The sequence below is a fragment of the Purpureocillium takamizusanense genome, chromosome 6 (assembly GCF_022605165.1).
Source record: "Purpureocillium takamizusanense chromosome 6, complete sequence".
Classification (NCBI taxonomy): domain Eukaryota; kingdom Fungi; phylum Ascomycota; class Sordariomycetes; order Hypocreales; family Ophiocordycipitaceae; genus Purpureocillium; species Purpureocillium takamizusanense.
The window spans coordinates 1,796,448-1,815,691 of NC_063073.1; the positions used below are offsets into that span (position 1 = coordinate 1,796,448).

A 19,244-nucleotide genomic window follows, 5' to 3' on the forward strand; every position below is an offset into this window, starting at 1 on the left:
ATAGTCAAGCTCACACATCTTCATTCTCATCAATGTGCTACATCTCAACGTAGCAGCAGAACCGTCAATTCAACGTCGCCAAATCACTTAGTAAACGGCGCCATTCGCTAGGGGTATCTAGTCGTCCATGCATCCAACAACGGCCCATCCTCAAGCCGCGCCCGCCGCCGCGACGGCGGCCTGCATGTTGCGCTGCACGATCCTCACAAAAGACACCACCGCCATGACCGCCCACGCCTCGCCGAGCTCCCCAGTGGCCCCTCGTCCTCTGAACTGGAACGCGCCCGCCTTGGTCCACGACTTGGTCCACTTTGCGTTGCCTGCGACGGCGACAATCTCCTCTTCCCCCTCTTGGCCCAGCCGGACCAGCTTGTAGCCAAAGGAGCCCTCGCCGAGCTCCTTGACCTCGTCGCTCCTGCTGCTGCGCCACTCGAACCTGTCGGGCAGCGAGGTGGTGTCGATGGCGACGGTAAAGGCGTATATCATCGACATGCCGTTGCCTCGGGCGCGGATCTCCTCTTCGATGGGTCGTCGCCCGGGTTGCGCCGCGAGCCTGATCTTGTCGTGCCAGCCCATCTTGCTCCCGTAGGTCACCACGGCCATCGGATTTGACTCGTTTGTTGGGCCGTTGTAGAAGATGAGATCACCGTGCCAGCCATCGGGGAGGGTGATGATGTGTGTTATGCTGTTCTTGTCCTCGCCGATGATGAGCCTGATATGCGCCTTGCCCTTGTACCAGAGGCCAAACTTGTTCGGGAGGTTGATGTTGGCGAGCTCGGACTGGGCCATGCGAGTGCCGACCACCTTGGACTCAGTCGACCCCATCTCGGTGTAACGGGTTTGGGATCTGGAGTGTGGTATAGTCTCTGCAAGGCCGTACTAAAGTATGGCAGTTGAGAGTAGAATGAGGCAGGGATAGGTGATAGACTGTCGTTTGAATATGCTTTCCTTTTTGCTTATACTGAAATGTTTTGTCAGGCCTGCCTCGAGCAGGACCAGGACACTATATATGCATCCTCGTTCAGTTCGTGTGACATCACTGCCGATCCCTGTGAAGCCAATCCACGAGCGTGCTGACAGAATGGTGAGGTGCACCTTGGGGCGCAGATGCAGCTTCAAAGGCGCAGAGGTTGTGGCATTGCGGCATCAGCTCCGCCGAGCGCTGCGTATAGCCGCAAAGGGAAATACGCTGCGCTAAGCTATGTCACACAGCGCGGCGCAAACCCACAACGGCTGCCAGTCGGGCGCTCCGCCACAATCCAAGAATTACAGCTTCAAATATTACCAGCACGACGACGGACAGCAAACGAATCCAAGACAAGTCGCCGATCGGGACATATGTGCCGACAATTAATCACATTCGTAGGCAAGTATACGGAAGCCGGCTGAGGCGCCGGTCGGTCTCTGAGGCCGTAGCTCGACTTAATTCCAAGTCGGAGCTCATGCAATGGCAACGGAAATACATGACCGCGTGACCCTATTTTGATCCCAAAAGCAATTCGCCATGACCATCCGTAAAGACAAAACCCCGTGGTGAGAATGAGATGATTTATCGGACGATGCCATCGAAGCGCTGCTTGAACCACTTGACGGTCTCGTCGCGCTTGATGCGGTGGCTGAAGCCGATGGTGCTCTTCATGCGGCGGCGGCGGGTGACGCGCTCACCGGGGCGGGTCATGCAGCAGTAGAAGTCCATGCCGTAGATACCGATGCTGGGGTCGTACTTGATACCAAGATCGATGTGCTCGCTGATACCGAAGCCGAAGTTGCCCGTCTCAGAGAAGTTGCGCTTGCGCAGCTCGTACTCCTTGACCTTGAGGCCACGCTCGAGAATCTCCTCAGCCTGCCATATGTTAGACTGCATGCTCTTGTAGTCGTAAAATTTTGAGAATATTTACCTTGGGGCCGCGGACGGTGACGTGGACAGCAATCTTCTCGTTACGGCGGATACCGAAGGTACGGACAGTGTAACGAGCCTTGCCTGTACATTCAATTAGACTATTACCGCGCGAGGCTTCCAATGGTCGCAGGGTAAAAAAACATACTGTAGACGGGCGTCTGACCAGACAGCTGCTCCAGCACCTTGGCGGCACGGGTAAGTCTGTCACCAGACTCGCCGACGGAGATGTTCAGAACGAGCTTCTGAATCTTGAGCTCCCGCATGGGGTTGTTTGCCTTCTCGGACGCCATTGCTGCGGTGGTTGTCGACGGGGGTGGTTGATGTCGAAGTTGCCGTGTTGGGAGGTTGAACAGACAGGAATTTTGTGAGGCGGCTTGAAAATTCGAGGGTTTTGCTGCCCTCAAGCGAGGTGGCGCCAAAAGTGGGGCGGGCTGCTGGACCAAAGGGGTTTAGCGCTGCTGGGCCCAAGAGGTACATCTGGTTTGTACCTGTTTTCTCAGCCTTCTGCATCAGGCTCCGCGAAATTTGGACCTCGCAATCATCTCGCCCGCAAACGCGCAGAGCTTCCCGATCACCGCTCTCGCGCAACACGCTCCTCCGCCCACGCCCGACGCCTGCCCACGCATCCTTTCGTGTCTCGTTCGGCAAGCTCGCGAAGCAATAGTCAAGATGTCGTCGAACAAGCAGGGAAAGATGGTATGCATCCCGTGTCGAGCTGCTGGCCCCCTCCCACCACCGTGTTTGATCAAATGATGCTAACAGCTCGCGTGTTTGCAGATTGGCTACGTATGTGCTCCTTGATTTGATCCGACACGACAGTGCTGGACTATTGAGCGCTCTGCTAACTCGATGGACTCAGATCAACTGGCGCATGCGCATCATTCTGAATGATGGCCGCCAGATGACGGGCCAGATGCTTGCGTTTGACAAGGTATGTTTCCCCAGCAAACTTCCACGCCGGTCGTTGCTGACGTCGCTGGCAGCACATGAATCTCGTTCTCGCCGACACCGAGGAGTTTCGCCGCGTGAAGCGCAAGCACGCCAAGTCCGGCGCCCCAGGTTCCGACGCGCAGGTCATCGAGAACGAAGAAAAGCGAACCCTCGGCCTCACCATCGTCCGCGGCGCCCAGATCATTTCTGTCTCCGCCGAATCTCCTCCCCCTGCCGATCCCAGCGCCCGACTCGGACGTTCCACCGCGGGTGGCATTCCCTCGACCCTCGGCGCCGGCCCCGGTGTCGCCCGACCCGCTGGTCGCGGTGCCCCTCCCGCCAACTTGGCTGTGAGCACCAACCCTCTTGCCATTGCATTGTCCCATGTCAGACTTCTTGAATCGCTCTTGACTAGAGCTAACGAAACCCAGGGCCCTGCTGCCGGCGTTGGCGGTGGTGTCCCTCCTCCCGGTTTCCCTGGCTTCCCAGGCGGTGCGCCTCCAGCTCCCTTCGGACGTGGTAGTGGTATGTCTCAACCCCTCCCCTTAACTAATGGCCTCCAGCGTTAACACCTCCTCAGGTCCTCCCCCCGGATTCCCCGGCCAGTTCCCCCCTCCTGGCTTCCCGGGCAACTTCCGCCCTCCCGCCGGTTTCCCAGGCGGCGCCCCAGGTGGTCCCCCCGGCGGACCCCCGGGCTTCAATCCCCCTCCCCGCCACTAAGGGAGACGCATCTTTCTTGTTGTTTTGGCGCTGGGCGGATTGGAATTCGATGCTACGTTTTGCAAAAACATGACGACACGCTTGCCGCAGGCATGAGACCTGAATCTGCTGTATAAAGGGGACATGCGAGGTCCCCCCGGCCACCGGCATGGGGCATGACAGTTTGCAAAGTGCGTCATCTGGGTCGAAACTGTATGTGAGACTTTCTTCACATCTCCGCTCTGACGACGATGTTGACATGGAGTGGGCGGAAGATTTCGTGGGATACAGGGCTCCGTTGCTTGGTTCGACGCTCCTGTGCCAGCCGAGGAGGCATGCGTTGCCTCGGGGTTGACGCAGTCTCGAGGTCAAGTTCGTCCGTCGACAGGATCGAGCTTGGGGGAGTAGGCAGGTTGGACTCAGGTCACTGTTTAGCCGCGCACGGAAGCCCTGGAGTTCACATGCTAGTTGAGGCCCTTAATAGATTGGCTGCCTTGCAAGTTGTTGTTTAGGTTGCGAGTGGTGCATGACATGACACGGAGCTCGCGTCATTTCCCGAAAACCAAAAGGTTTGTTGTTCAAAGATTGCGTCTACGGTAGGTATTGAAGAGTAACGGCTGGCCAAGGGACGATAACACCAAACGCCGCTTGTGTTGTGGCAGAGCCACCTTTGACCCCTGTCTTTCCTTGGTCTCTCCTCCTTTAACCTCCCTCTCTTCTTGATTTAGGCGAGGCGCTCACACCCCGACAGCATGGCTAAAAACTCTAGCCGCAAGCTGGCTCAGAAGCCTTGACCTGTCATCCTGCGGCAGCTCCTACACGCGTCGTCGTCATCGTCGTCGTCAGCAATCCGTGGCGACATCAACAATCACAGGGGGAGAGTAGGAAATCAGAATGGAAAGGGAGGGCGTGCGTTCTTCACGCAGTTTCGAATACGAAAAAAGACGCTCGCGACTGCGCACTACTCACCAGGAAGACGGCGTAGACGCTCTTCCCCTTGGCGTCGCGAACGGCGCCTAGGCGGTTGCCCGCGACGGCGCCGGCGACGAGGCCCGGGACGTTTGCGACGATGAAGCCGAGGGCGCCGCCGCTGACGCCGCCGAGCAGGGCCCAGAACTTGCCCGTGGGGGCGTTGGATCCGTCGCCCTCGGCCATGCCCTCGTCGCGCATCATCTCCTCGAAGACGTCTTCGAACTGCGCGTCCTCGGTCTGCTGACGATTGCCACGATGCTGGTTCTGGTTCTGATTTTGGCGCCCGTTGCCGGTGAAAAAGTTCCACGCCCACGAGTAGGCGTTGCCGGCGGTGTCGTTGCCGCCGCCGCCTTGGGGCGGGATCTCTTCGTCGGCGGCGGACTCATCGTCGTCGGCGAAGGGGTCCGCGTACGAGGAGGAGGACGACGCGCCGCCGCCGGGCTGCTTCCTGCGCGAGGAGGACGAGGAGCCTGGGAAGAGACGGCGCTGGGCGTCGTACTCGCGCCGTCGGGAGGCGTCCGAGAGGGTGAAGTAGGCGTCGTTTACGAGCTGGAACTTGCGGGTGCGGGCGGGTCGGTCGGGGGAGTCGGTGGCGACGCGGTCGGGGTGCGTCTTGAGGGCGGCCCTGGGAGGCGTTGCGCGACGCGCGTCAGAGAGGTTTTGATGTTATATATGACCCATGGTAAGGGGGAAACGGGGAGGTTGGTGGTGGGCGTCGTTTATTTACCGTTTGTATGCATCGCGAATCTGCTGCTCATTCGCCGTCTCTTGGATGCCCAGGATCGCATCTGCAAGGGCGTGGCAAGCGCCATCAGCTTAGATCAGATCAGATCAGGCGGGGAGAGGAAAGCAGCTTTTCGGTATGACTTACAGTAATCGGGCGGAGGTCCCGTCGCCATCGTCGTGGTCGTGGGTGGCTGCTTGCTTGCTTGCTGGCTCAGATCAGAGGCGGGTTGCGGGGGAGGGGGGGAAGATGATGAAGCGTCGCGCGGGATTATGGATGGGTGAATGAATGAATGAACAAGACGCGAGGTGCGGGACAATGCAGGTTCCCGTTCGAGGGGAGGGGGATGTGCGTATGTATGTATATGTGTGTGTCGCGCGGTTAACAGGTTCGCAGGGGAAATTTGGTGGCCATCAGCCGCAGGAACAGGGAAGCCCATCATCCATATAACAAGTTAAGTGGTGGTGCGTCGAGCGAGCGAGCGTGCAACGTCATCGTTGCGCCTTGCGGGTCCAGCCGTTGCGCCGGGGGTCGCCTGCAGTAACTAGCAGGTGGCTTGCGATCCATGCCAATGCCATACTCCTCCTCATCCAGCAAGCAGCCAGCCGGGACAACCAAAACAAGGCTGCAGGTCAGTCGCACCCCGCATGTTGTATCACCAGGGACATTTGCGTACGTAGCACCAGACAGACATCATTTATAGGCAGGGGAAGAAAAGGTTGTCCGAGTACGAAGTAGGAGGAAATCGCAGGGTATCGCCACCACCTACTTCTAGTCACCACCAGCCCTACCTACCTACTATCGCTCCTTCTATACAGAAACTGTATACTATACACAAGCCATATTAGACGCCGCCTCCATCACACCACGCACAGCTCATCCGCTCCCCTCGCCGTCGTCGTCGCCGCCCGCACCTAGATAACGGGCCGCCCGCGCGAGCGCATCCTGCGTCGTCTGCTCCGCCGCCTCGTGCATGCCCGCCCGCTGAAAGTGCGCCGCCAGCACCCACAGGTCGCGGATCACGCGCAGGTCCGAATCGCCGCCGTGCGCCGCCTCGCGCTTCGTCACCGCCCACCGCAGGTTCTCCTCGGCCCGCCCCCATTCCTGCCGCTCCTGCTGCAGGCGCGCCAGCATCTTGCGCGCATATGCGTGGAACCGCGCCTTGGTCCGCGTGTCCCCCGCCTCCGCCGATGTCGTCGTCCGCTCCAGCAAGTCTACCGCGAGTCGCTCCGCCGCCTGCCGGTCGCCGAGGTCCATCTGCGTGTACTCGAGCATGAGCGCGCGGATCCGGAGTGCCTCCGAACCGTCGTCGTCGTCGTCGTCCCTAGCCTCCTCCTCCCCCTCCTCGTCTTCCTCCTGCTCCTCCTGTTCCCCCGCTGGCGATGGCTCGCGCCGGCCGCGGAGCCCTTCGAGCGCGCCCAGCATGGCCTCCCGCCTCCGCGCCAGCTCGTCCCCTCTGCGCAGCCGCGTCCGGCCGTCCCATATGAGCTGTTCGTAGAGCCAGAGGTGTTGCGGCGCCCGCGATCCGATGCGGTCGGTGAGGATGTCCGTGTTCCGGAGCCACGCCTGTCGCAGCATGTGGCAGACCTGCTGCCTGCCGGCCTCCGTCTGGTAGTCGCACCTCATCAGCTGCTCCAGTATCCGAAGCAGCGGGTGGTTCGCCGGCAGCTGCCTCGTGGCGAGCGCCGTGGCGTGCGGGAGGAACATGCCGAGCAGCTGGATGTGCCCGCGGTCGACCATGTCGTAGACCGTGTCCAGGATGTGCCACACGAGGTCCGGGTGGTCCTCGGTGAGCACAAACTCGAGCGCGAAAAACGCCTTACGCGCGGCCATACCCGCAAGCTGGCCCCGGCCGTAGTACCAGAGGTCAAAGACGAGCTCAAAGGTGCGGTACATGGTCCGGCTGTCCTGCAGCGGCGGCTGGTTCGGGTTCGCGAGATACCTGGACATGGGATCCGAGCCGCTCCGGTGCGCCTGCAGCTTGCTCAGGCTCCACGCGAAGACGCTGTCGAGGACCAGCTCGAGACCGGCGTACGGCCCCGCGGGCCGGCGGACGCGTTCGACGGCCAGCGGCTGGGCGCTGGCGACGGCAGCACGAGACGGGGGCGCCTCCTCGGCAGGGGTGTCCGCGACAGCGTCGATGCCGTCCGACGTGGCCGCCGATGGCGCCGGCGTCGAGGCGCTGGAACCGTCGGGCGTCTTTCTGTACGTCCGCTTGCGAATGTCCCACTTCTTCAGGCGCTTCTTGTACATTTGCGCCCTTCCCATGACGATTGCGGTCAGCCAGTCAATCACGGCAGCCGTCGACACGGCAATTACTTACGTCGCAGCGAAGCCGTACCTGCTCTCGAGAATCGCCATGGTCTCGACGAGCTTGCGGTTTTCATGGATATAGAGCTGCTCGATGACGCCCCTCATTGACTTCCATTCCGCCTCGCTGTGCTCCCTCGACATGGCCCGCTCGGCCACGTCCGGGGCGCTGCCCGGGGCGCGCGGGGCGAGCGCCGGCAACGGCCGCGAAGACATGGTAGGCGAACTTGGATCGATATCGGGTCCTGTTGGAACCCAGCCACGGGGGGGCGACAAATCGTGCGTTGGGGGAAAGGGGGGGTGGCTTCCCCGTTCTGCCCATCAATGGCGCAACTATGCGACCGGCAGCTGCGTCTCGTGCCAGCACCAATCACATACGTCTGCCATTGTCGACACAAATGGGAGACCAGGATGTCGACGGCTGGCAATATGCAGCAGCAGAACTGGACTGCGTCTTGTGGGTGCGAAGGCGCAGCAGTTACCGCAGGAGCGACGTGTAAGAGAGACAATGTTTTGGGGAGACCCTGAGCTTATTCTCAACGTACACGTTCCGATTGGCGGAAAGAGCAGCAAGTCAAGCCAACAAGGCCGCGAGGGCACATGTCTCGACTTGCCGGCGGGAACAAGTGCCGGTGGCCTCATCGAACGCTTCTGCCAAGTATCTACTTCGTGCATGGTGAAAGCTTCACACACCCCCTGTCTTGACACTCACGAGAGCACCTGGCTGGAGCATCTTCCAGTAGTACGAATGCAAGAGTAACACAGAGACATAAGTAATCCTTTACCTGCAAATGCAAACCAATCTTGACAATCATCTCAAATTTTGCTAGCATAGGTCCCGGGTAGGCAGAACAGATGAATGACTAAGCCAATTTTTTTTTGCGGGGACCAGCCACTCCCATAAAATCTTGAACCCCATGCGCGAAGCTTCGCTTCTTCTCTTTTTTCCCCTCTTCGTGCGGCTGGCATAACATGAAATTTTATCCCGTGTTGCTCGAATCCTTCAATCAATGGATAACATCGCAGCGTCAGTTATGCCCCAGATCAATTTTAATTGCACGCCGGACTCCTACCACCTGACTTCGTGCTCGTCGCACGTCTGTCGCGGTTTGGGGATCGGACACTTCAAAAAGAACTCGAGTCTTCGTAGCCTGGCTGGAGGACATTTTCGTCTCGCCAATGCCCATCAACTCCATGTCGGACCGCAGTCTATCCATGCGCCATGCCATGATTCGTGTCTCGTTTTGCTCTACACCTGATGCTCTACTGCTGATGCTACCAAAACTCCTTTTTGGGCTCCCAGACCCCCGTCGAGCCTCGACTGGTGATCTGCGCGCAACTGTCTCGTCGGCCGTGGTCTCGAGCTTCCCGGAATCCGAGAACAACGAACCTCCATTGCAACGTGCAGTTGCCATATTTCCAACACCCGAGCTCCTTATTCGTCCTCGCCCACCTTTTGCAGCTTACCCATCTCTCGCTTCGTACCAGCCTCGCCAATGAGCTTCAGCCTGTCGATGCGCACGGCTTCGGCGCCTTCGACGCCCCTTTGGACGTAGACGACCAATGTCGTCGTCTTCTGAAACTTGACATATCGCAGACTGATGTTTGTCGTGCCGTCCTTGTTCCAGTCTTCGGGCTTCAACGTGACCTCTTGTGTGGGCTCCGTCTCGTCCGCCTCGGCAAAGTCCATGTTCTGTGTGCGATTTATGTACAGCCGAATGACCTCAGGCCTCGTGATGTCGTCCTGGCCATCGGGAGGAATCGACGTGATCTACCCACGAGTTAGCGCTGGGCATACGACAGCAGGCAGGGCGAAGCCATCGCGAACCTGTAGCGTGTGAAGCTTCACGGAGGACTGGAAGGGAATAAAGAGAAGCAGCTGATCGTCGGCACCGCTCTGTACCCAGTCCTTGTCCTTGGCGGCCGCCGCCTTCTCTTTGTTGAGGGCGGTGGGCCTCGAGTCAGTGAGGAGGACCTTGACCGGGCCGGCGTCTTCATCGGCGTTGAGGAGCTCGCAGTTGCGGATTTCAACCTGGTCCGAGATGTCGCTGTAGCCTCGAGGAATCTCGGCACCCTTCCAGGCAGCGCCTACGCTGCCGCCGCTTCCGGAGCTCTCGCCGAGCGACTCGACTTCGGCCGCGAGCTCCTGAACCACCTTCTTAAGCTCGGCCGGGTTCGCGCCTTGAATCTTCTGAGTGACCTTGGCGTCGCGGAACAGAATGAACGTTGGGAGGGCAGTGACGCTGTACTCCTGGGCGAGGGCGGGGTTGTCATCGCTGTTGATCTTGGTAAAGGTGACGATGCTGGGGCGCGAGAGCGACTCGGCGAGCGTCTGGTAGAGGGGCGCGATCTGTTTGCACGGGCCGCACCAGTTGGCGTAGACTGCGGGCACGGGTGAGTGGTCAGCGGACGGGTCGTCTTGCCTCGGCGGCGGCGGCGGGATGGGCGTTGCGACAGAACGCCGGCCATGGACTCATGGCTTCCTGGGATGGAGGGGCAGGTGTCTCACAGTCGGCGACGACAATCTTGGAGCTCTTGAGCGTCTTGTCGAACTGCTCCTTGGAGCTTATCTCGACGAGGGACTTGGACATGGTCTCGGATGCTAGCGCAAGGGGGCAGATGCGGGCGTAGCTTGGTCTTGTGGATGATGGATGGAGTGGCGCGGGTTGTGAGGTTGTTTCGAAGTTGGACGGGCTGAGCAAGAGGACGGGGAGGTTGTTGACTGGAGCTGGACTGGAGGTTGGCACGCAACGGAGGGGGAGAGACGCGCCTGGATAGTGTTGCTGACGCAGCGCGGGGCGGTTTTCATTCCACGCCAACGTCCGGGCATCTATACTGTAGTTACTTGGTAGCAAATGCCCCGTCCGCACCGGCGGCTAGAGGCGCCCTGGGTGCTCGATCCTAGGGGGCTTGCTTGGCATTTCAAGGTTGGTCGGGGCTGGTGCCGCACCTCCAGGGCCAGGTACTCCGTATGTCCGCCTACAGTGAGGTGCACAGTACCATGTGCTAATAATGGGGGCGAGTGCCCAGCGAGTGCCCAGGCAGTGCGCGCTGGCGCCCAGTGGCTGATGCAGGGCAGCCCTGGAAGGCAGGGCGGTACAGAGGGCTGAGCTTCCAGAAGACGCAACTCGAGTGGGCAGGCCAGCCGGGTCCATCCATCCGTCCACCCATCCGCCTCCTCCACACTCATGCACCACAACCAGACCTCATGGAGGGAGGGAGCCGTTTTGCTGCCGTGAACGTCGACGGGCTTGGAGACCATCGCTGACTGGCGGGTTCTCCCCCGCCGCCAACCTTGCGGAGCCCGCTCATCAATGCGTGACGGGCGTTTCGCGGCCGGGGCTTCTCGGTGACATGTAACAAGAGGGCAAACGTCGCAACGGCGCACGTAGCCCGCATGAGGCCGCAACGATCGGTGCCTGTTCACATGAGCGCCGACGCTCCCGGCAGTCACTCACTCTTGTCGTCGCGCCGTCTGCTCGGCTCTGCAACTGACTGTTTGTCTAAGCACCTGGCACCGGAGAGTCTCACGACGACGATGCACGACAGGGGTGACGACGGATGAAAGTAGTATGAGTAAGAGGCACGACACAGAGTTGCGGGAGCCACGGAAGGGCCGAGAGGAACCAGAGGCAGCATAATAGACAACTCAGACGACGTACATGGGGGGCCGCCAACCGTATGATGCCTGTCGCAATAAATACTGCCGTAACCTCCCTCCCCTGGCGCATGGCATAGCTCGATGGGCATGCCGCATGACGCGGCTTGGCAGGCATTTCATGCTCTGGAAGATGATATATCTGGCGACTCGCGCGCTCTCTTCCGTCTCGCCATGCCGTATATTTGACGGAGAAACTTGTTTAATGCGCCGAAACCACGCATCGCACACACCACTTGGGATGCTCCGCCCCCCCCTGCCTCTCTCTCGCCCTCTCTCGCTGTCCTCTGGCGACTCTCAAACACGCGATTCACAGGTTCATCAGCCTCGCCCAACCGCTGCTTCAACCTCTCATGCTGTTGAGTCGCACACTGAATCACTGTCCGGAGTAGCTCTGTGAGTGCCTCGGCGGACCCCCTTGTCGGCTGCGTTGCACAAGCCTTACCGCGGCCATCACCGGGCGGAGGAGAGCCGAGGGTAGTAGACCTTGAACAACACCGTCCCCTACCTACTACTACAGTTGAGGCGCCGCTCCTCCTCTCCCTCCGTCAACCCTCCCACACGTCCATGTACCACTGCTTGGCCTATCCGTCACCTGCGAGTGCCGGTGCGTCAGAGCCGTTGCCCGGGCGGCAAGACGGATGGCTGTTCCGCTGCTGCACAGCAGTTCCTGTGAACAGGCCCGCCGACGCAAACACTTGCTCTGCCACAGCGGCAGCAGCACGGGCTCGACGGGCCTCCATTCCGCAATCCATGGAAGCCCAGGACCTGCTGCGCTCCAAGCTCATGTTCTCGCAACTGTTGAGCCCTTCCCGCCGGGCACAAAGTCTGCCTCCTACACCCCTTCTCTGCGCATGACATCGCGCCCCGGCGGCGGCCTCGACAACGACACCATGGCCGGCCGCAGCGGAACAACACCTCGCGTCTCGCTCGACGGGCGCAGCAAAAGAGCTCTGAGCACCTTGATTGGAAAAGACGACTGGCCGAAGCCACAGCTGCTGCAGAGCCGCGAGCCCGTCAACCTTCGCGAGGCGTCGCCTCCCAAAACGAACCCGTGGAGTCGCACCCCCAAGATAGCATCACCCACCTGCAACGAGAGCACGCTCAGCACTCCGGATCTGACCTCGTGGCCGACCCCCGACGACAGCCGAATTGTGCCATCTGCTAAATCGCCGCCGTCCACTTCGTATTCCGGACCGACCGAGTGTTGTAGTGAGGCGTCGCCGGCTAGCAATGCCGGTTCCGATGATAAGGCCCTCGGTGGAATCCTGGAAGCGTCGAAAGGAGCGACAGCCGAAGTGGATGGGCAGGGCACTCCAGGAGACCAGGCAGGAGACGGGAGCGAGAAGGAGCGCGACGAATGGCAAGACTACCAAATGAAGGCGCCGACCTTTGCCGACAAGGACGTCAAATACTGGCTCTGGCGAACCGGTGCCTGTGCAGACGTGATCCTGCACCTCGACGACACGACATACTTTTGTCACCGCGAGATACTCATAACCGAGTCTGGATACTTTCGTGACAATCTACCCCTGCCATCTTCGGTAAGTTCCAAGATGCTGCCCTCAAAAGACTTTACAGCCCTGACAAGGCAAACCAGCAAGGTGCTCCGGTGGAGGTCGCCTTGGTCACCCACGGCCCACTCAACTCCCACTGCCTGCAATTCCTCTATACCGGCCGTAAGTGCACCAGCAAGGGCAGTGGATGAGCTGGTATGCATGGCACTGACGATCCCACGTAGAGCTTGAGGTCCTTGCGCTCCGATACGACAACGACGATTCGGGTCTGGAGACGGCCGACGTACCTGACACTTGTCAGTTTCCCGAAGCCTCCCACGGTCCTTCTATCCCCCGTGGTCATGGAATTTCCCACGTCCAGGATATCTCCCACGTTCCCATGTGCGCCCTGTTCTATATACAGGCACTCGGGCTGCGGGCGCCGTCGCTGGCCGGCCACGTGGTCCAGCTTCTCGAACAGACGACCAAGCGATGGGGAGACGTCTTTGACTCCACACTCCAGTACTGCCTCATGACCGACCGCCAGGCCAAGACCTTCAGCGCGCACCTGCAGAACGCGCTTTATACCACCTACAGCTACGCCGACAGCGCCGCCCTTGCTCCGCTGCGGCTTGCCGTTGCCGGCTTCCTCGACGCCGTATTCCCGGTCGTCGCCCGGCAAGACAAGGAGGTGGACCTATTCTCGACGCGGGAGTGGCATACTCACGGCGCTCGAATCACGGCGGACATGTATTGGTCCCGGCGCCTGCGCGAGTCGCCCGGAGGGTTGCGCTCTGCCGCGGAGGATATCAAGGCTCTCTGGGAGCAGTGCGAGGAGCATGGAGGGCTTCGGAACCCAGTGCCTCTGGAGATGGTTCGCATCCCGCCTCTCGACGACATCATCTGAGGGGTCGTCTTGAGCAGCCCTGGAGCGAAATGGCTTCGGCGCCAGGCCGGGCCACGACATAATGAGGTGTTTAGGCGTTCCGAGGTTCTGATTAACAAATGATTGGTGGCAAAGGTCAGGACATAAACGATGGCGTTTGAGATTCACGAACTGGGATGACAAAAAGGGAGGCTGGCATGGCGTAACTTGCTGCTTTCTGTTGACGAGCAATGGACACGGGGTTGGTGGTGGTGATGATGCGAGAGGGGGGCCGTCAAGCGGCTTCATCAGTTAGTAGGTTGGTGGCGCGACGGACCGAAGCCGAGGCGGTAGGGAAGGCAGGCGCCATCACCTTAGCGCCTTCCGCAGCTCAGGTCCGGGCTGTCAGCTCGCCCACTATCGTGGCCAGGATGCTACAGATCGGCGTGTGCTTGCAGGTAACACAGCAGAGACGAGACCACCTGAGGTTCAAATCCCAGTCCAAATGAAGCCCGCGCACCGCCGTAAACCGTTACTCCTTGCATCTCTGTTGTGATCGACAGCAACGGGTTGCGGCCATCCCTCGCGTATCAACACCACCGTCCTGGCTCCAATCGCGGGCAGTAAATGAATAGTTGCCCAACCTCATCGCACTCGTCGTAACAACGTCATGACCTACGAATATGGCTCCGGCCCCGACCGCGGCCGCCGCCGCGTGCGGTTCAGCCAGGACAGCTATGATGCTTCAGTGAGTTCAGCCGCGCGTGCCTTCTCATCGCCGCTCAGTGACAGCTCGGCTTATTCTGTTAAAGATGCCCCTGCGACCACAGCAACCCGTCATCGTCGGCCGTGCGCCTCGACGGACGGGATTTGCTGGCAGCCGTGAGACTTCTGACCTCGACTTCGATCGGCGACAGCGCGTTCAGGTACTGCGCAACCAGCCCCCAGAACCAGCGCCGGTATACGAGTCGGCCTCGCGCCATCGCCGTCGTGACCGCGAGTCCGCGCGCGTCACACAACCGTACGCGCCAGAGGCTCTGCGAAAATATGTTGTTGTGCAGCCGCAACCCGGGTCTTCTTCACGGGTTCCTGTCCTCCAAAGGTCCTACTCGGCTCGGTCTCCGTCACCACCTTTGCCGCCACCGCCGGTGCGCTATGCTGAATCTCCAGAGCCCGCGTACGATCCCGTCGTGGAGACGAGGACCGAGCAGTTTGTGCCCGGGGCCCCTCGAGTGGAGACGGTGAATTATACACTCCCACGCCGGGTCGCCAGGTCGAGGAGCCGGAGCCGTAGCCGTAGCCGCAGCCGGGGTCGGGGCAAATCGCCCAGCCCCCCGAGAACGTCGGCCTACTTTGACGAAGGGCCGCGGGTGCAGCCGCGGATCGCAGAGCCCGAAGTCTTCATCATCCCTGATGATCCTTGGCAGGGGGATGACCTGGACGCCTTTGATGATTTCGCCTTTACCTTTCAGTCTGGTGATTCCAAGGACAAGGACCTGTCGGATCTGGAGTCCCCTGGAGTAGAGACCGAATCTACCCAAAGAGACGACCCTAATGGTGCCATTCGAAATTCCAACGCGACTGCCATTTACGCTTCTCACTACACGGGCAGCGCAGAGTTTGGTGGGACACACGTGGCGACGCTGACGGTGCTTCACGATCCCAAGAAACTCAAACGCCCGTTGTTCAACTGGCTGTACGTTTCTATCGCTGCATCGCGTTATACCCTCGTGGCTGTTATGGCTGACCGAACAAGGCACATCCAACAAGATGTGATGAACTTTGACGAGTTCTGGGTAAGCGCAGCGGACACGATTGGAAAGCGGCGAGGACTGATCAAAACCAGGCAGACGTGTCTCGTCAAGTACACTTCACCGAATTAGAGAGGACGGCGATCGCAAAGCTACGAGCCGACGTAAAGAAGCATGCGGTGAAATCACGACAAAATCCTAAAGGTAGCAAAGTCGGGTATATGGAGCCACGCTGCTTCGAAGTGCCCTTGAGGTCGGTCCAGAAGAAGCAGCTGCGCACGACCGACGCGCCACTGGGTTCCGCTCGCTGGATCTGCACGCCCTATTTTGCCCTTCAGCGGTATTCTGGGCTGCTGTCGGCGTCGAATCTTGCTTCCTTTCCTCCGCAGACACTGCTTCAGTCACAGTATTCGAGAACGACGCAGCAGAGGGACATGCAGCAAGCTGTCTGCAAGCTCGCAGCTGTTCCGCGAGGAGAATGCTTCCATATAGCTCAGCTCTGGAGCTTGGTCATCGATAATAGTAAGCCGACCCAGATTTACCATGCCCTCCATCGACGAATGCTGATCAAAATCCAGGTCTTCTGGTAACTTGCGGTTCAATGACGCAATCGGATTTATATGGGGAATCCTTGATTATAAACCAAAGGCCCTCCAAAGAAAAGAAAGGGCTTCCGTCGGGACGCATCCTCGTATCGTATGGGAATGCCGTCGTTTGGGAGCTCCCTGTTGAGGATTGCCTGACCTGGTTTGTGGGTGACCCCCTGAGGGGCACTTTGGCTGAAGTTGTTAACATGACGAAAGGCATTCCTATCGCAATTTCAGGCCTTTTGGCCGCAGAATTTGCAGTTCAAGCATGGCGATGACGTTGTCACAGCTGCGATGTGGCCTAAGATCCTGAGGCTCGCGACGCGCCCGCAAGGAAAAGTGACATTGACTCTCAAAACGATGTGAGGCTCAACTCTGAGTTCAGCAAGAGATGTGTGAGAATGCTGACCCTGTTACAGTGCCCGTCCAGATCCACCCAGAGCCTTGAAGCCTGAGAGACAGGAGCACCTCGAGCCTCGGACTGGAGCAGAAAAGTCGACGGAGCCGGAGTATCTGCATGTTCTTTGCCTTCGGCCAGCGGACCTAGCAGCCGCGGCTGATGCAACTCCCCAAACCCTTGTGGCGAATCTCAAGACGCAGCTAGCCGCGGCGGAGAAGTATCTTCTGGAACAGACATCCTTCTCCGAGCAACGCGCGTATAAAGGCTGTGATCATGTTATGCGACGAGACATCTACGACTATTTGACAGACATGGCTTCCAAGATTGAAGCCAAGGGTAGTGATGCGGCACAACGCATGTATCAAGATCGGGTTGATCTCTTCATAACTGCGGACAACCTCTTTCAGTTGTTCTTCCCCAAGGATTTTGAGGGGCCGTCGACTGGCAAGTATTGGGCAATTATCAAATCCGCCATTATCCCGGTACGCTTGCATCATGTCGCGTGTCATTCCCTCATCTAACGTTTTATGCTTCGCAGATGCCGAACCTCGACGGCGCCGAGGTACTGCTGACCGGGCCAGCCAGTGATCTCAAGACGTTCCTCAGCGGCATGCCCTCGGATATATACGCCTTCCAAGGTATCGTTTCGCACGCTAATATAAAGGAGCGATCCGGAATTGAGATGCCGCGCGAGTTTGTGACGGCCTGGCTGCACGTAGTGTCAGGCATCATTGGCACGCGAGACCCAAGCGGCAGCTGGTACGGGCACATGGTCAAAGCCAAGACATTGATCCTGGACGGCATGAAAAAGATTGTCCAGAACATATCGAGCGCGAATCTACTGGACCGAGCTGCAGTGTTGCCGATGGACGTCATGTCGTTGATCATGATGGAGCTCCTGCAGGATCAAGTAGGCAAAGCCGATGATATCGCAGACACATATTCCCAGTTTCTCAACTTCCTGGTGAGTACCATTGTTACGTGATATTGGGCGAAGGGCAGTGCTGATCAGCGCTAGGACACGGACATAACGACGAAACCCTCAGACCGCTCCTACCAGCATAGCATTGAGCTTGTGCAGCAAGAGATGGCGGCCGTCAAGAGGACGCTGACGAGACAGCGTCATATCATCACTTATACCGGACAGGGGATACTCGCAGGTCCAGGCGACGACGCAAGAGGTCGTTGGACCCGGCCGGGCAGACGCAACTTGGTGAATAATCGAAATTTTGATCATAATCGCTTCGACAACCTGCGATTCAATGTGCCGTGGGATTTTGCGAACAGGAAGGCGGGCAATGATTACATGAATTTTGATGACCAGGTGGCGGAGGACCTCGAGTCCGCATCCAAGCTTTCGCCTACGGATGCATTGGGATTCCGCGGACTATTCCTGACGGAGTGCGCGAGGTTCATCGAGCAGCGCGACTTTGACTTCAAGCGATACACAGAATATGCAGAAGATCTCGAGCGGGCTGTCATCTACAAGATGGATTTCACAAAGGACAAGCAAGAAAGCGCCATCTACGCCTTCACGATTGTCACCATCGTCTTTTTGCCGCTCAGCGCCATCTCCAGCATCTTTGGGATGAACACCAGCGACATCCGAGACCTGGACGCAGGGCAGTGGCTCTACTGGGCTGTCGCCCTCCCCGTCACAGTTGGCATCATCGTCATAGGGCTTTGGTGGATGGGCGAGCTGGGCAGTATGGTCGGGTGGTTTACGGCGCCGCTCCGCAGTCGGTCGACGACGCCGTCGGTTAACAACAAGACGGAGGGGAGACCGCCGGCGCATCGCATGACGCACAAGCTGGTGGGACCGTCGATGTATGAATCCGATGACGACTTGGACATTTCGATACGGCCGAGGCGTCGCATGAGGCGGCTGCAGTCCGATGCTTATGCTCGATGAGCAGGGGGTCGTCTGCCAAGTACGAGTCGGTGTCGTGTTGTGAATATATTGGTCTGGCTGCTGTTTCAATGACAACGTGGCCGTTATGCGTTGTCCTCCGTGCCCCCTTGCGTTTAGCATATTGCGGATACGGTTTCTTCCAGGCCAAGGACACCATCTACAAGACAGCGGAGGCGCGCAGCATCGTGGCAGTCTCGCCATCTGTCGAGCAAGGTCACGAGACGAACGTGGTGGACATATAAAGACGAGTAGTAAATCTCATGGCGTTAACCTGCTCCTGGCCTCAAACTCCCCATCAGAAATTGATTCCACCATCCGCGGTGCGTAGTACAACACAAAGAGGCCGTAAGTCGTACATTATCATTCACCCCGCTTCCGCTCCCCAAACAAGAGGGCTAGCTGGCATGGAGAGGGCCCGCGTCCACACACACATGCACGCACATTTCCACACATCTAAATCAGTCGTAGTACCCGCGAGTCCGGTGGCGGTCGTCGATATTTATGGTGATGCGCTGCTGCTCCTCCTCGCACGGCGTCCTGCGGCGTGGCGGCGGCGGCGGCAGAGCCGGGCGCCGGGGCGGTGGCTCGACGTAGCGATACGTCTCGTAGCGGGGCTGCGGCTCGCAGACGGGGACGGGGACGGGGACGAAGCGGTCGCGCTCAATGTAGACTTCCTTCTCGCGGGTCTCGCGGCGGGAGTGGCTGTGGGAGCGGGAGCGGCGGTGCTTGTGGCGGCGACGGCGCTCGGGCGGGTCGACGTCGACGGCGATGACCTCGATGGGGGGGTCCGGCTCGACGACGCATGGGGGAATAGGGTCCGGGAGCGGCTCCTGGACCGGAGGCGGCGGCGGAGGCGGCGGAGGCGGCGGGGGCTCGCAGATGGCGGGCGGAGGAGGTGGAGGAGGAGGAGGAGGCGGTGAGGGCGGGATGAAGCGCGTGATGCGTCGGCGGGTGAGGTAGGTGTCGGGCTCGGGGTGGGCGAGGTAGAGGCGCTTCTTGGAAGGGCCGCGGTATTCTCTGGTGGTGCCTGAGGAGGACAT

At 59.4% G+C, this 19,244-nt stretch overlaps 10 protein-coding genes across 10 annotated transcripts; 3 read left to right on the forward strand and 7 right to left on the reverse strand.

Annotated features, from left to right (window-relative positions):
* Positions 1 to 150: 150 nt before the first annotated feature.
* Positions 151 to 825, reverse strand: JDV02_007040 (uncharacterized protein; the record flags this gene model as incomplete). Its single annotated transcript, XM_047988492.1, has 1 exon — positions 151 to 825. The coding sequence occupies one exon, from the start codon at positions 823 to 825 to the stop codon at positions 151 to 153; it is 675 nt and encodes a 224-aa protein (XP_047844488.1).
* Positions 826 to 1,549: 724 nt separating this feature from the next.
* On the reverse strand, positions 1,550 to 2,190 carry RPL11 (60S ribosomal protein L11; the record flags this gene model as incomplete). Its single annotated transcript, XM_047988493.1, has 3 exons — positions 1,550 to 1,843; positions 1,899 to 1,981; positions 2,046 to 2,190. The coding sequence occupies 3 exons, from the start codon at positions 2,188 to 2,190 to the stop codon at positions 1,550 to 1,552; spliced, it is 522 nt and encodes a 173-aa protein (XP_047844489.1).
* Positions 2,191 to 2,418: 228 nt separating this feature from the next.
* On the forward strand, positions 2,419 to 4,785 carry smb1 (Small nuclear ribonucleoprotein-associated protein B). Its single transcript, XM_047988494.1, has 5 exons — positions 2,419 to 2,596; positions 2,678 to 2,686; positions 2,760 to 2,831; positions 2,884 to 3,355; positions 3,411 to 4,785. Exons 1-5 carry the CDS (start codon positions 2,570 to 2,572, stop codon positions 3,548 to 3,550), a joined length of 720 nt encoding a protein of 239 aa, XP_047844490.1. The 5' UTR covers positions 2,419 to 2,569; the 3' UTR covers positions 3,551 to 4,785.
* On the reverse strand, positions 4,267 to 5,667 carry JDV02_007043 (uncharacterized protein; the record flags this gene model as incomplete). The annotated part of the gene is made up of 4 exons (XM_047988495.1): positions 4,267 to 4,344; positions 4,499 to 5,126; positions 5,229 to 5,289; positions 5,373 to 5,667. 4 exons carry the CDS (start codon positions 5,665 to 5,667, stop codon positions 4,267 to 4,269), a joined length of 1,062 nt encoding a protein of 353 aa, XP_047844491.1.
* A 434-nt stretch (positions 5,668 to 6,101) lies between these two features.
* JDV02_007044 (uncharacterized protein) lies at positions 6,102 to 7,751 on the reverse strand (the record flags this gene model as incomplete). Its single annotated transcript, XM_047988496.1, has 2 exons — positions 6,102 to 7,485; positions 7,549 to 7,751. The coding sequence occupies 2 exons, from the start codon at positions 7,749 to 7,751 to the stop codon at positions 6,102 to 6,104; spliced, it is 1,587 nt and encodes a 528-aa protein (XP_047844492.1).
* An 812-nt stretch (positions 7,752 to 8,563) lies between these two features.
* On the reverse strand, positions 8,564 to 8,950 carry JDV02_007045 (uncharacterized protein; the record flags this gene model as incomplete). The annotated part of the gene is made up of 1 exon (XM_047988497.1): positions 8,564 to 8,950. The coding sequence occupies one exon, from the start codon at positions 8,948 to 8,950 to the stop codon at positions 8,564 to 8,566; it is 387 nt and encodes a 128-aa protein (XP_047844493.1).
* Positions 8,951 to 8,970: 20 nt separating this feature from the next.
* txl1 (Thioredoxin-like protein 1) lies at positions 8,971 to 10,126 on the reverse strand (the record flags this gene model as incomplete). Its single annotated transcript, XM_047988498.1, has 3 exons — positions 8,971 to 9,306; positions 9,364 to 9,917; positions 10,045 to 10,126. The coding sequence occupies 3 exons, from the start codon at positions 10,124 to 10,126 to the stop codon at positions 8,971 to 8,973; spliced, it is 972 nt and encodes a 323-aa protein (XP_047844494.1).
* A 1,708-nt stretch (positions 10,127 to 11,834) lies between these two features.
* On the forward strand, positions 11,835 to 13,596 carry JDV02_007047 (uncharacterized protein; the record flags this gene model as incomplete). Its single annotated transcript, XM_047988499.1, has 3 exons — positions 11,835 to 12,737; positions 12,794 to 12,872; positions 12,935 to 13,596. 3 exons carry the CDS (start codon positions 11,835 to 11,837, stop codon positions 13,594 to 13,596), a joined length of 1,644 nt encoding a protein of 547 aa, XP_047844495.1.
* A 628-nt stretch (positions 13,597 to 14,224) lies between these two features.
* Positions 14,225 to 18,204, forward strand: JDV02_007048 (uncharacterized protein; the record flags this gene model as incomplete). Its single annotated transcript, XM_047988500.1, has 9 exons — positions 14,225 to 14,302; positions 14,367 to 15,250; positions 15,311 to 15,350; positions 15,401 to 15,827; positions 15,884 to 16,056; positions 16,109 to 16,254; positions 16,312 to 16,774; positions 16,831 to 17,256; positions 17,311 to 18,204. The coding sequence occupies 9 exons, from the start codon at positions 14,225 to 14,227 to the stop codon at positions 18,202 to 18,204; spliced, it is 3,531 nt and encodes a 1,176-aa protein (XP_047844496.1).
* A 458-nt stretch (positions 18,205 to 18,662) lies between these two features.
* JDV02_007049 (uncharacterized protein) lies at positions 18,663 to 19,244 on the reverse strand (the record flags this gene model as incomplete). Its single annotated transcript, XM_047988501.1, has 1 exon — positions 18,663 to 19,244. One exon carries the CDS (start codon positions 19,242 to 19,244, stop codon positions 18,663 to 18,665), a length of 582 nt encoding a protein of 193 aa, XP_047844497.1.